We start from the raw sequence: 15,670 nt of genomic DNA on the forward strand, positions 1-15,670 counted from the left end.
GGGAGGTGGTGCTCTCCCCTACCCTGGGGGTCTTCAAGAGGAGTTTAGACGAGTATCTAGCTGGGGTCATCTAGACCCAGCACTCTTTCCTGCCTATGCAGGGGGTCGGACTCGATGATCTATTGAGGTCCCTTCCGACCCTAACATCTATGAATCTATGAATAGTCGTGACATTTGAGGAGGCAAACTGCCTTAAACTTTATGAGAGTAAGAATCTGCAACAAAGAATGGAGATGAAATATAGAAAGCTATGACTACTGCTTCATGTTACACTGGATTCTTTTACAGGGGCTGGAAAACAAAAGAGCAAACTGGTGGGTAAATATTAAGCATGAGACATTTTATACTGATATAATTTGTTCAGTTCCCACAGGTTTTTACTTCAAGGAATATAATAGTGAATTGGCTTTTTGACCTTCTTTACAAGTAGCTCTAAATTCCCATTACAGCAGAATATGAAAATAAGGTTGCTTTTCTAGCCCTGATTTTGACAGGTACATTCCATTCTCTTAGGGATTTCAATTCCTTATGTTGCAGGTGTTCTTCTCAACAAGCAACAGAGGCTTTGAACTTTTGAACAGTTGAAAGCACAGCTGAAATGATTAGAGGGTAATGGAATGGATAACAAATATAGCCATCCCTTTTCAGTGCCAGTATTCTACAAAGTACCATGACAACCTCATGCATTATTTTTCTTCTTATTACTTATTCTATAGAGCAGGACCAAATATAAAAGGGGCACATCTCCAGGATTCTAGGAGAATCAGCCACCAATTACAAAGTAAATAAAACTAAGCTGCCTGAAGAACTCAAACCCCTTGTCTCCCACCAATATGCGTTCAAAGAGAAAATGGAGTGCATGGCCTATCCCTGCTCCCATTGAAATCTAGAGTTAAATTCCTATTGACTTCAGCGGGAAAAGACATGGGTTTATGTTGAATGCTTAATAATTCCATCTTTTAGGTAGATCTCCAACCCCAATATCTTTTCTTATGCCTGTGTAAAATGTTCTATGGTAGATTCATACTTTTTATATGTCCTTTTAAAATCTTACCTTTGCTTCCCATTCCATACCAGCCACAGATATACCTAAAAGTATCACTATAGTTATGGAGCCTATTATTCTAATGTCGTTGGACTCATCCACCATCATTGCATTACTGCTCTGAAAAGTATAAGCAATGTTATTAGAAATATAGTTACTATGATAAGACAACCAGGTAAGATGGAACAGAATGAACAAATGTAGTTTAATCAGTTTCAGATTTTAATGAGCCCTACAGTTCACATTTTGTGTGCCAGTTTCACCCTAGTAGTTGAGATTATTGGCTGACTAATTAGGAGCCTATTCCCTTTAGTAGTTATGAAGCTCTTGTAGCGGTGTATGAAGCACTTCTGCAATAAGGTAGAAATGATGGAAAAGCTTATAAACTCGATTTATGGCATATTTTGAATTATCTAATTCTTAGCAAAAGATACCTCTTAAGCATCAGCTAGAGCAGGGCTTAGCAACCTATGGCCTAAGGGCTGGATCTGCCCTGCAAGGGGATTGGATTCAGCCTGCAAAAGTTTTATCTGGTCTGCATTTTACTAAGGGAGTGCCAATCCTCAGCTGTTTGATCCTGTCTGTGTGTTGCTAATGGTGCACCAGCCACCTTCTGCTGCTCCAGCCAGCTTCTCCAGCCTGGTGAAGAATTGCTGTTCCTTATGGCAACCTCTGCTCACTGTTGCTGGAGCAGCCAGAGGGGAATGGTGCCTTGTGGCACCAGCCAGGTTACAAGCTGTGGCCCATGTTGGTAAAAGGTTGCTGACCCCTGAGCTAGAGGGAGATCATAAGTTAAACAAAGTTAACAAAATTCCCTAGTTATCACATGTTTCAAAAGTACACTTTCATATTTACCTTAAGCAGTTCTACAACTGTTTCAGCAAATCCAACTACATACATGGCTACTGCCACAGCATTGGCAAAAGCAAAGATGAGCCCTATAGATCCACCAAATTCAGGTCCTAAACTTCTTGAAATCAGATAGTAAGCTCCACCTGCAAGCAAAAAAGACTGCTGCTTTATAATTAAGATACTGTCAAATCCTGTTCACTTTACCCTTGTGAGTAAAACTAATGGGACAATCGACTTTTTGCTTGAGTAACCCAGGAAGGATTTGCTTTGTTAATACAGAAAAGCATATTTTAATGGCAACATATCATAATATTGGACAGGGCCTCAGTCACTGTTTGTAAGAGTTCCAGTTTTAGGACTTGCCTTAGCATTTCAAATTTTCAGTATGGTAAATGCCCAGCTAAAACAGGAATCCTTGAGAATCATTAATATCTTTTAGCATGTATCATTTAGCATACAAAGATAACCCATTAAGGAAATAATTTAACAGTATATAATTAAAATGAAGACACTACAGAGAAGACGTTACCACTAAACAGTTTCTGCCTTACCTGTATCCGTCCCATTGTTAGTGTGAAAATTCATTTTTCAGGGTATGAAACTGCACTACATTTTGTTTAAACATTCTGTAGAGTGATGCCATAAAGCCTTTAAAGGTTTTGTATCTCTAGAGGTATGATCTCCATCAATTAGAACTTTTCTTTTTTGACAATGGGCCGCAGGATTTAATGTCAGGTCATGTTTAAGATCAGCTCTGATGAAGATACACACTTTTGTTTAGGGTTAGTCCAGTAAAGGAGATCAATAAAAATCAAAAGCTTATCTGTTGTTAGGTTTTTTGTTTATTTTGTTTTTAAATTTTAGTTATTGGACTAAGACAAATGCCATGGCTCTAATTTATATTAAATCAACTCTGCAGAATTCTGTTTTTCATGTAATTAAATGTACTTACCTCCTCTTACTATTCCATTAGTACAAATGGCAGACATGGAGATACCTGTTAATGTTGTTACTACAACACTCAGAGAAATAACTATGACTCCAAGACCTGAAAGATCCCAAAAGAGAGTATTTTTTAACCTAAATGCATGCATAATTCATTGGTGCTTAAGTCTAGTAGTAAGAAATAACCTTTGTCCATTTAGGGCAATCAGACCAGCTGTAGATTTTAGATCCTGAAATGCACTAAACTTTTACATATAATCAGGTTTCATGAAATACCTGAAAAGTACAAAACTTTATTCCTGTGTCAAGAATAATCACTCATGGTCCAAGGAGAACCTGAAATGTGAAAGGGTTTTATAAGGAAATGCATAGGATACAAGTTACTATATCCACAGATCTGTACCAGGCTTTCTTTTAAAGGATGGAGGTTCATTGTGTTCAGTGCAGTGTCATCCCACCTGAAATGTTCTGAATAGAAATAAAAGGTTAAGGAAGAAAAGAATTCCATGAGAAAGTGGAAGCTGTTTCTCAGCTGGTCTTAAACAGGAGCATCTGAAATGTTCTTCACAAACAACTGAAATCTGGGATTTATTAAAACATCCTGTCAATTGTGGTTAGTGTTGGCTAAGTGCATTACCTGCAGGTTCCTTTTGAGTAAATGTAATTTATCCTCGGTGTTGTTATATATAGAGATTAAAACTTCTAGATAGTCTCATAGGAAAATAAGATACTGAGACCTTTTTTAAGTCCTGAAAGCATAACAAACCCTAAAGATTTTACCTCCACGGACAAACCCATTAGTTGCTATTGCAGAAGTTGACAACCCAGTAATTGAGGTTACCATGGTGGCGAGAAGAATTATGATAACTCCAAGACCTGTCAGTAATGAAAAGATAAAATATTTTACTTGCATTCCAAGCTCCCTATAAATCATTGTGCCTTTCAATTAAACTTCTACGGCAGAATCAGAGCTCTCAACTGAAATGATAGTTTGTCGACCACTTGTAACCTGTTGAGCACGTCCATGTAACATTGGTAAAACATTTATCAGTCTTCAAGCAGTGATGCTTTCTGATAGGGGTAGCTCAGTCAAGGGTTTTCTTATGATTTCATCTGAACTTAACTGGCTGAACAAAATAAAGAAAAGCCTCATTTTTTACTTTGACCCACACCTTGGATATTAATATGTATATTAATATATAGATACTAATATGTGTGTGTATATGTGTATAAATAAATAAAGAAAAGCCTCATTTTTTGCTTTGACCCACACCTTGGATATTAATATGTATATTAATATATAGATACTAATATGTGTGTGTATGTGTATATGTGTGTGTGTTATATTTGTATATGTATATGTGTACGTATATGTGTGTGTGTATGTGTTACTAATGTAACTCATGTAACTAATAGGCAGAATCAGTCTCTCTTTCTCTGACTCTTCTGTTAGACCTGGTCTGCTCTGTAAAAATTAATTAATTACAGTCTTTGTGCAGAGAGTGAGAGAATAATAGCTTGGTGATTAGGTGTTTCCCTTCTCCTCATTCTCTTTCTTTTACAAAATTAATTCATTAAGTTGTGGTTTTGTTCTAATGTAACAAAAACAATTTTTTTGCAATACAAAGGTTTTGTTTTCTAGACGGACCTAATTTTAACAAAGCGGTCCAGAATGTGGAATTGTTGAGCAGCATTTGTTTAATTAAATTCAATATATTCAGGAGCATATCCAGGACATTAAAAAGGGGGGTGCAGCAGTAGTGGAGAGCTCATTGTGTATGTGATTGGTAGCCAAAATGAGAATTCTCAACATCAAAGGGGGTATGACTGCATGACCACACCACATTTCAGATCTGCCCCTGGACATATTGCATAATTCCAGGTAATTATCAAATGCCTAAGGGATTCTCTCTGATAGGTGAACCTTGGAAGACTCTTTTTCAGATAAGTGCCTAGAAATTTGTCCTCTGCATCTTATTCATATAGTCTAGCTCAGGGGTCGGCAGCATTTTTGACCAGAGTGCCAAAAACACCCTAACCCTGACCCATGCCTCAGCGTGGTATACCAGAGGCAGACTATGGGGAAGCTGTAAGGGGCCCAATCTTTGTTGCTGGTGGCAGCTGTATGTGTGCCTCTGGGACGGTGAGGGAGGGACCAGGGTTGCGCTGCCCTGGCCCCTTTCCTGCCCTGTGCCCCGAGGCACAGGCACAGTCACTACTAGCATGGAGCTGGTGCTGGGGCTCGAGAGCCTGGTGCAGCTATCTGCAGCCTGCCCGCCACCTGCTGCAGCTGCCCTGAGCCTTGGCCGAGAAAAATGGCCTCACGCGGCATGCTCTGGAGCATGTACTGGGGGTTGCTGACCCCTGGTCTGGCTTCTCTTAACTCTGGAAAATAACATGAGAAATAGGGCTTCTTCTGAGGCTCAGTTCTAAAATGCTTTCATGCTTCCTGTCAGGTAAAGAAATACCATAACAGCTTTTCTCATATTTTGTTGTTCCCTTTACCATTCCTAGCTATGTACAGAATACGAAAATATTTTTAAAAAACCAATTCAAACTTTATATGTTATCACAAAAGCTTGAGGTCAAATATCAAAATAATTTCTTAATCTTAACTGAGCTTGTTCATGATTTCCTGGTATAATGTTTCCTCCCTTATTAACTCTTTTGCTCCCATAAGATAAGTAGATCTTCACTGCAGAATGGAAGGCTATACCTTGCCTGTAGCAGTAAATATTGAACATAGCTTGTTCATATTGAAACCTGGAGCTGGTAACTGGCAAACCATTCGACGTACTACAAACGTATTGATTTACCTACCCTATTTTAGCTTCTCCCTTCATTTCAGAGACCTGACTTAGTTTCTTTTAGGATTATTATGTATAGCCAATACACTAATAAAATTAATTTTTTACTAAAATTACAGAAGTGTTATTGCCGCTTCATAAGACAGAATAACATAGTACCAGAGATATAAATGGTATATAAAATGTAACCGTGTAAGTTATTTAAAATGACTGAAGCCACAGAAAACACATTTATACTGTCTGACTTGGGAGATTGATTTTAACCATTTTGTTTGGCATAAGCTTTTATATGCAAAGTCCATTCTTTGGCCATATCCTATGCTAGTTTAAATGCAAAAATCCTACTGAATTTTTAGGGAGTTTTGCATCCTGGTCAGTGACAGGATCTAACTTTTTAAATCTACTGTTAACACCATTAAATTGAATGATTAAGACAGTCAAGGTCAAAGTAGAATACTTTTTTTTACCTTTCTTATTACATTTGCCAATTTCCATACTTTATCTCAATTAATTTATTAGATAGGGTCAAGTATTCTGTTCATTAGACAAAGGATGGCTGTACAAAACTTGCTGTTAATCCAGTAAGGATGGCAAAACTCAAGAACAGTGCATGGAATAAATAGTCAGCAACTAAAGTGCTAACAATATTATTAATTGTATTATTAATTATAACATTTTGGGCCACATTTCCAAATAGCTTAATGTGATGTGTCCATTCTTCTGTGCCAAACAACCCAGATTAAATGCAGAGACAGTTTTGGGGAGTCCCAGAATGACCAGCTGATGAGGGAATGCGGCCCTGACATTGGCAGACAATCTGTTATCTCCTGTTTCATTGCTGCTGATGATTTCTTGCTATCAGAGACCCTCATCTCAAAATACATTTTCCTCTGTATTAGTTTGTACCCAAAATGATCTAGCAAGACATGAAAATAATTGGGTTTGCTCTCTTGCCTTTCTAATGACTGGGATATAAATGTTGCCCAGATGGTGCCTTAAGTGACTCATTTAAACTTTCATGTTAATGGCAGTGCCCAGTGAAATCCCCAAGCCTTGGTGATGATGAGCTTCGATCGCTACATTTCTTAAGCAGCTTGACTTGAGGCTGAGTGTTCATTGCTTACTGGGCATTGCAAAAGTTCCTTGAGTGATTATTGAAACAGAAGTTTTGTTTCCTTTGAAAAGCAAAACTAACCTGCTTACATATGACATGTAATTGAAAACAACAACCAAGTAATAAACAGCAAGAAAGGAGGCTTTGATTATTAGTGAATTACAATTGTAATATTAAATGTGAAATAAAGAACATTGTAACCAGTGTTTGTGCAAGTAATGTTTCTATCTAATTAAAGTTTAGATTGAAATAGACATATGGGTGTTGAGTAAGTTGCATTAAAATGAATTACTCTTGCCTATGGCTATTCTCACACCTCAAAACAAAGTAATACTTCTTGATGATCTCAATAAGTAACTAAACTGCTCTTAAAAACTAATTTTGCATGAAGCCCCAGAGCAAAGTCTAGGCAATGTTAAGATACAGAGTTTTCATGGCAAGGCATATACTTATGTGTGCCCTGGGCTGTAAACTCTTATTTTGTATGCATCATAAAATCAGCAAGCACCCCTTTGTCAGGCACAGTGCTGGAGCTGAACATGGAACATTGTCGGAAGTATGCAGAGTCCTTCCACTTTATTTCATGAACTTTCCCTTTTTTTCATCTATGTGTTTTGATAAATTGCTGGGAGGTGGGGATTTTTAAAACCTAGTTGGGTAAATGTGAAATCTGGGCCTCATCTCACAATTCTCGCTCAAGAAAATTGTCTCTGTACCTCGTGGGAGCTTTGCCTGAGATGAGATTACATCTATACAAAGCTGGAGGGGGACTAACCCGATGTTTTATTTTGCTTTATATTAGGGAAATCAGCTTAATTCAGATGCAATCCAAATTTGAGTTCTGTACCACCACAATTAAAAAAACTTGTTTCAAGTTCTTGTTTCTAAACCCATGTTATAAAAGTGAGATCATTGGAATAGTAACAGAAAGTACTTGTTCTTGACTCTTTGATCCTGTGGATTGTAGTTATTTGCATTGCAGTAGCATCTAAAAGAGTTTGGTCAGGGCCCAGTTATTGTGGGTACTGTTTAAACACATGATAAAAAGAGATCATGTTGTGAGGAACTTGGTTACTAATACAGGCAGTCCTTGACTTATGACTGTTTGAGTTACGACAAACATCACTTACGACCTTTGTAAATTACGACACTGTTTTGAGGTTCTGACAGGGTTTCAACTTTACGATGCTGGACACATTTGCCTCCAGCTGGTAAACTTGTTGTGGTGGGGTGTGGGGGGGCCAATCAATGCCCCTGCAGCAAGTGAGGGAGGGATTGGGGTTGGGGCTGGGACAGGGACTGCTCAGTGGGCGGGGGAGCACAGGGAGGGGGTGGGGCAGCTCCCACCATTGCACACTGCCAGTCCAGAAGGGTATGGGTGGGCATGTGCCCCTGGATCTGTGGAACCAGGGCTATGCCTGGCTGCACTCCGGGTTGGTGGCGGAAGGCGAGGGGAGCGGGGGCTATGCCCTCCTGTCCTTTGCCCAGCTGAGGCAGGATGGAGCTGCTGCACTGCCTCTGGACAAGCGGGTCTCCCTGCGCCTCCCAGCCCTGCTGCACCCTGGCTGGGCCAGTGGCAGCAGGGCATGGGGGGGCATATGCCCCCAGATCTGCATAGGGCAGGCGGGGCTGGGCTGCACCAGGTTGCGCTCTGGGCAGGTGGCAGGGGCTATGGCAAATTTTAGGGTGGCTGCAGCCTCCCCATAGTCCCCACTGAACTGCCCGCTCCACCCCAATCCAGGGGCACATGCCTTCCCCATGCTTCGCCACCACTTGCCCAGCTGGGGCAGAGTGAAGCTGCAGCTCATCCAGGAGGTGCAGGGAGGGCAGTGCAGCTCCAGCCACTGTGCGCCGTTTGTCCATAGGCAACTCAGTGGCTCCACCCCATCCTGGCTGGGTGAGCAGCAGGAGGGCATAGCCCCTGCTCCCAGTGCCTTTCATCGCTGGCCTGAAGCACAGCCTGGCACAGCCCCAGCCCCGCCCCATGAAGATTCAGGGGCCTACGCTCCTCCTATGCCCTCCGAAACCAGCAGTGGGAGCAGCAGCAAGAGCTGCAAGACGAGCAGCTCCCTGACCAGCGGCCGGCAGCATTGGGAGCCACCCACCCCCTCCCCACTCCCCCCTTTCAGCTGGGCAGCCCTTGTCCCAGCCCCAGCCCCAGCCCCAATCCCTCCCTCACTGCAGGGGCATTGATCTGCCCCCCACCACACGCCTTCCCTCTCCCCCACCACAACAGACTTACCAGCTGGAGGCAGCTGTGTTGAGCATGGTAAAGGAACCAACCCCCGTTTATAACATTGTTCCTATGGGAAAATTGGTTCTGAGTTACAACTTTTTGATTTAAGACATGGTTTTCAGGAACCAGTTACGTTGTAAGTCTGAGGACTGCCTGTATAAAGAAAATCTTTCTCCAGCCTGTGCCACTAGCTGAAGCCAATTTTTTATTACCGAAGTGTTGCAAGTAAGCCTATGACTAGATGCTAAAGGATCTTATCAGGTGGTGTTCACTCTTCTTTCCTTCTGATCTCAGTGGGAGTTATGGCACTTCACAGACAACTCTCACGGTACGTCCAGATCAGTGTGGACATTTGGTTCCCCAGGAAATGCCCATGCCATGCACGCTTTGGCATGCAGCAAGTTACACTGGATGGGGTAGGGGTGGCTGGGGTCAACACTGGGCTGGCCCTAGCAGCCTTACCTGGGGACCTGGGGTCCTTCCAGGGCTGCATCAGTGGCAATCCTGGCGTGTGGAGCCTGGCCAGCAGCCGCAGCGCAGCTGGGTGGCCCAGCTCTGCTTTTGTGCGGTGCGCACTGCCTGTGTGTACACCGTTCTGCTTTTTTTTTTTCTGCGGGTTTTTTGGACCCCTGGATATCCAGGGGTCCAAAAAACCTGTAGAAAAAAAAGTGGGGTAGTGCTCCCTTACAGCGCAGGGAACATCTAAATGTTCAATATATGGCACTGCAGATATGTTTGCCGTGCCATATACCGCACGGCCGCACTCGTCTGGACACAGCCTCAGGGTCCAATTCAACTCCCACTGAACTCAATGAACCTTTACATTGATTTTACTGGGAGCTGGTTCAGGTGATTATGTAACAGATGGTTTGAAGCAAAAATGCATTAGAATATGTACTTTAATTTATTTGAAAGCTATAGCTGGTTTCAATCATCTGTGATATTTCCTAGTCTATTAGTATTTATTTCTGTATTAAAATTTACTTCTGTCTTACAGGTTTAAAACCTCCTGACAGGTTTGTTTTAATTTTTGCAGAGAGGTATGAACAAACAATTGTTCTAGCATGTGAATGACAGCATTTAGGAAGCATGGATTAGCAAACTGTGAGTTCATGAAGGTTAGAAGTATATAAATACACAATTTAGAAACTGGCCTGAGTCATGGAATTTAGATCTCGCTCGAAATGTAAAGTTCACAAAGCTGAGGGGTCATCAAATGTGACAATCATATGTATTTACACATAAATCCTACTAAATTATGATTTGTGTGGCAATCTGGAAAACTCCAGTAGTTCAGAGAGTTAATTTTATCCTCTTTTGGCAAACATTTGAAAAACTTAGTGCAACATGCAAACTCATATTTCTGATCAAATATGAATCATGATCATGTATAATTTACTCTCTTTTCCTTTACACTGTTGAAAATTATTTTTAAAAAATACATACCAATTCCAGCTTGACCTATAATCCAGGAGAGTCGAATAAAAAGCATCACACCCCAGATATTCAACATGCATCTCACCTAAGTTTTAGACAAATAATGTGGCATCACTATAAAATGAAAACTGTTAACAGCTAGAAACTCTACAGTACATGTTGCAAAAATTAATTAGTTGTTTAAAAGCAGCAAAAGGTCCTTTCCCCCCATTTTAAGGGCTAATTGTAAAAATTGCTAATTTGTTTGTTTTAATACACAGATAATTGTCTGGAAGGTAGGTTCTCTCACCAACACGCCCTTCACCCATCCAAACTTTACAAATCCTCCTTTGTTTTCTTCTTCCTTGTTGGCTGTCACATCATCTCCTGGAGTGCCCTCTCCATTAGCAACCCTGTCGATCGAACCAGGGTTCACTGCTATGTTCTAAATGATCACACAAAAAACAAATGCGTTTGATCAGGCTAATAAGAAATACGCTGAGCAGATGACAGCTAGCTATCCAAGAAACACAAAAGAAAAAGGTCATAAGTAAGTATTTGTTTCTTTTTCTGAGCTAGAAATTGATGCTGTGCTTATACTAAATAGTGGCTTCATCCATCAGTAGGCTTGCTGACTTCAAAGGAACTCAGAGGTCTCTTATGAGTCACTGTATTGCAATCTGGCTCTAAATATTGTGTTCATGGGTAAGGGTAGAAAGTACACAGCTTATTATATCATAGTTATATGTTTATACAGCACCTACCATAGAAGACCTGACCTGCTTGGTCTCTAAATGTTACTGCAGTGTACATTTTTATTATACTAATACTGATTGTATTATTGATGGATACTAGAAGATACATCAAGAAATACATTGGAGGAATAATTTCTTCTACTCTTTAACTAGTTCTAGTGGCAACATGAATATATGGGGTTGAGTGCTGGCATGCTTGTGCACACCAAACTTAAGAGTTAATGTGGGTCCACATTCTGGCTTTGAGAAACCCCCTCCCTGCATGCAGCCTATTCCTGCTGAACCAGAAGATGGGCCTGAACCTACATTCAAGAGCTGAAGTGCACACAAGTCTGGATTTGGATTTGGGCTTCCTTTCTAATAGGCCAATCAAAAACAAACAAACAAAAACCGCCTGTTTGATTTCCTTAAGCTTTTGAAGAAATCTTGCTTCAGATCTGCCCCTTGCAGCTTGAATAGGAGTAGGTTAGGCTGCTTTGTGCCTCATGGCATTGCTGGGTCACACACTGCCTATAAATTGATGCAGAGACCACATCCCTGGCCTCTAGATCACACTGCGTTGCTCCCTGTGACATTTATCTTTTGAAAAAATTACACATTTCTGGTGGGTAAGAAGGCCAAAGCTGGGGAAGAAAATGGTTGTTGAGAGAAACTAAGCTGCTTTTAGGACTTTGGAAGTGAGGACGTTTCCAAGGAGTGCCATTGTACAATGTGAGAAGAGAAAGGTGTAACCTGCAAGTCTGGGGACCTAGCTGGGTTCTAGGGACTTTTCCTTGTTTTATTTAATGTAAAATATAGAAACAGTCCTTGGAGCAGCGACTGGACTCCAAGCCTCTCCTACACAAGTAAGTGCCATAGCCACTAGGCTAGGAAGTCATGCTTTCTCATGTGCTTGTTCTCTCTCTTGCCCAGTGGATTCACAGACCATGACTTCTTTTCTAGACAGTGGCATAGCTTCAGTAGGAGACATGGAGTAAACTGAGGTGAAACAAAGGGGATTAGTTGCCAGAATTATGTCACATGCATTTGCCTATTTTTGTTTATTGCATATATACAGGATCAAGTCCTCAAAGACAAAAATTAAAAGGTTAAGTCATTGTACTTGAAATTAGTAGTTTCCTACATAGTTTGAATTAATTTGTGCTTTCACATTATATTATCATAAATTATGGCCCTCAACCATCCATAAATGCATTTTAAATGGGTGAGTTTTTGGGAAGGATTATTTATTTACCAAGTGGCTCATTTACTTCATGCTTAAGGTATGTAGAATAAAGGTGACAGAACACTTTGAAAGCCCACAAAAATCAAAGGCTACTGCTTTTTTATCATGTTGGTTTTCTTGTTTCAGATAAATTCAGTCTTAGTATCTTGTCTAGTAGTGACAGCGACCTCATCAAGTCTACATAACGAGTGTGAAGAATAGCCAAGGAGATGATGGAAGGTCATGTAATTTCTTATTGTAGGGTAAATGTTGGACCCAAGCAATTATCACTTATTATCAGATGCTTGCAACTTTGTTTTAACTTTTAATTGGCATTGTGTGGTTTAATAAGCGCTAAAGATGACCCATTTTGCTAAAAGATGACACGTTTGACTCCTGTGCTGAGGGAGCTGGATCTCATAGGTTCCTTTCAGCCTCCTTTACATTCTGACAATCAGAAAAACGAGCTATATATATATATATATATATATATATTTAATCTATTAAACATGAAAACATTCATCTTCTGATGTTAATCCAGCTTCAATGCACAATGGGAATGCATATGTGGAGCTCACATTCCTGGAGTCACAAATTGTGACATTTCTTATCACCAGCGGGAGGCTCATACAGGCCAGTTATGTTTGTCAGTTTAGGCTTTTTTGTGGGTTTTTTTTAAAAAGATTGCTTGAGGTGAGTTGAACTGCTGTGCTGCCACACTGAGATATATCTGAGGCAATCAAATGTAGTGTGCCAGTCAGGAAGTGTATGGAATGGAATTACGCTAGCAATATGCAGGATTAAAGGTGTGGAGCAATATGTGGGATTTCTGTAGCGTTCCATGTGTCACAGGCCTGGATTTAATGTATTAATGTCAAAGACTTCCCTAAGATATAGCTAGGAATACTAGAACAGCCAGTGCAGACTCAGTGTGGTTCCCCAGTCCCTGCCTTGTGGTGCCCATTCATAGACAGACGTGGATGAGTTTATGACTTACCAGGTAGATGTAACAATAATCTGTCCATACTGAGGAAGCCCTTTTCTCACCAGCCTTGGAAGCTGATCTTTCATGGATGTCACTCTATGTGTTATACCCCATCAAGTTGACCCATACAGGAAAGCCCAAGTATACGTTAGCATATAGGGAGCTAGGGTCTACTCTAGTGAAAAAAAATATTCTTGTGTAGATGTCCTATGGCTTGCATCCCTCTTTGGACCATCTAATGGCAAGATGTTTGTGGAGAGGGAGGGGGACAGAATGAAAGGCCACAGCAACCCCCCTCCCCCCACTGATCTAACAGAGCTAGAGGGAATGCATGTGAAATATGACGTTGCTAGCTGAAAAAGTCCTATCAAAATCAAATCTATTCTTGTTTTCAAAAATGAAATGGGAAATAGCTGAGTTGATTACACCATACAAGTGGCTATGCAGATGCCACTTCAAAGCCGTAACAAATTTTAGTGACAGAGGACACTGGCAAAGAGAGGAACTAGAGGCCAGACCCTATTCCACTTATTAGGTGTCTATGTACAGTCCTATTTTGCCCTGCTTAAGTCCCTAAAACATTTGGTAATATTTGTAGCATTCATTCTTCTTAGTCTTAAGACTAAGTCATAAACTGTGGTGAGAAATCATAAAATGTGGTATTTATTATATTAGTATTTTGGGGAGAACTTGTGCCCCATGGAATAGGACCACATTTTTACATTTGGATATGAAAGTAATACGCTTAATACATAGAATAACATCTAGCCCTAGATATCATAAGGTGACTGTCCCACCATTAATGTCTAGATTTACAAAAGTGGCTAGTGACTTGGATGCCTCAAGTTTTGGGGGCCCAATCTAAGACACTGTAAAACAGCTTGATTTTCAGAAATCTTCTAAGAATATCCTCTGAAAATCACACCCCTTTAAGGCGTCTCAAGATAGACACCCTCAGATGTACAACCCCTTCAAGTCACTAGTTCCTTTTGAAAATCTTAGCTTGTGTTATTCTGAACAGGAATTATGGGCACTTTATACACGTGCTCCGGGACTGAGGAGGAGGGGTGCGCTAATTAGACCGACTCTGAGAGCCGGTCTAATTAAAGCTTCCGGAGTGTCTCACGTATCAGTGTCCCTGTGCTTCAAAATGTTGGCGGAGGCACTTTATCTACAGCTCATTTGAAATGTTGGGATGCTGATACATGAGATGCTGTAGCCTGCTGGAGTATGGTAATTACCATGCTCCAGCAGACACGATTAATCAAGTCTGTTCTGATGTGCTGTAATTACAGCAGATCAGAGCAGCCTTGCTGCTTGTGTATAGGCACCCTATATTTTCATAAAGCTCTACTAGCACAAGCTATATTCTAGTACCTGCATTGGATTTGTTGCAGATAACAGGAAAAACTATGATTATTTCACTCAAATTAAATTCTTTTAACAATTCCATAATGCACCACGTGCACAAGAAACATTACCGCCATTGACTCCTGTACTTGTATCATGTCAAATACTCTAATCTGTAATCCAATAGCTTCTAATTTATTTTTTTCCTCTAACTACCAAAATTGTTTCCTCTACATTATAATCCCTCACCCTGAAGAGTATTTCAGGTAAATATATCGGAGCACTTTACAAATATTAATAAAATAGGCTTTACAGCACTTCTTTGAGGCCCAGTTTATTAACAGCCCCAATTTTTTGAGATGGGGACCTTGAAATGTAGGAGTTTAAGTAACTTGCCCAAGGTTATAGAATGAACCAATCAAGAAAAGAGTCCATAAATTCTCACTCCTGGTCCTGTATTCTGTTGGCTAGACTAGTCCTTCTCTCACTTAATAGTCATAACCTCCAAAGACTTATGTTGAAACAGGAAGCATTTTTCAATTGCATTCACATTATGAAGTACCTGAAAGGAGCCAGACTATTTATTTTGACCTTCATGAACTGAGAAACTAAAAATGTAAACTGAACTTCTTCAGTTTGTCTAAATTGTATAAACAAAAGCTGGTGCTCACATTAAGAGGCTGTGTGATAGCTTTTCTCAGACTGAATCAGCTTGTAATGGTAAAGACCTAATCCCTCCGTATGCCAACAACTGCATGATAATTACCTTGCAAGACCAGTGTAATTTGGTTATTTAAAAAAAAAAAGCATATCTGAACAAGGAGGTGTTGATCCTCCATCCCACTGCATCTGGAATAGTAACCTATTAATTTGCAAAGTGAGCAGAGCTACCAAATTGGTATTGCCTACTTTACCTCTGCTGTGCATTCATTTTGCATAGGTATAATTGGTAATGCAAGGG

General features: G+C 40.5%; 1 protein-coding gene across 4 annotated transcripts in view; it reads right to left on the bottom strand.

Moving 5' to 3' along the window:
- SLC12A1 (solute carrier family 12 member 1) overlaps positions 1–15,670 on the bottom strand; it is a 63,263-nt gene that overhangs the window by 42,113 nt on the left and 5,480 nt on the right. For 2 of the 4 annotated variants that reach the window (XM_019477663.2, XM_019477662.2), the window contains exons 3-8: positions 10,726–10,860; positions 10,446–10,521; positions 3,623–3,718; positions 2,850–2,945; positions 1,901–2,040; positions 1,055–1,165 (exon numbers count right to left, since the gene is read on the bottom strand). In XM_019477663.2, the coding sequence (XP_019333208.1) occupies positions 1,055–1,165; positions 1,901–2,040; positions 2,850–2,945; positions 3,623–3,718; positions 10,446–10,521; positions 10,726–10,860 (654 nt within the window). The remainder of the gene's footprint in view (positions 1–1,054; positions 1,166–1,900; positions 2,041–2,849; positions 2,946–3,622; positions 3,719–10,445; positions 10,522–10,725; positions 10,861–15,670) is intronic. The other 2 variants (XM_019477665.2, XM_019477664.2) reach the window with 2 other exon arrangements.

The sequence above is a fragment of the Alligator mississippiensis genome, chromosome 11 (assembly GCF_030867095.1).
Source record: "Alligator mississippiensis isolate rAllMis1 chromosome 11, rAllMis1, whole genome shotgun sequence".
Classification (NCBI taxonomy): domain Eukaryota; kingdom Metazoa; phylum Chordata; order Crocodylia; family Alligatoridae; genus Alligator; species Alligator mississippiensis.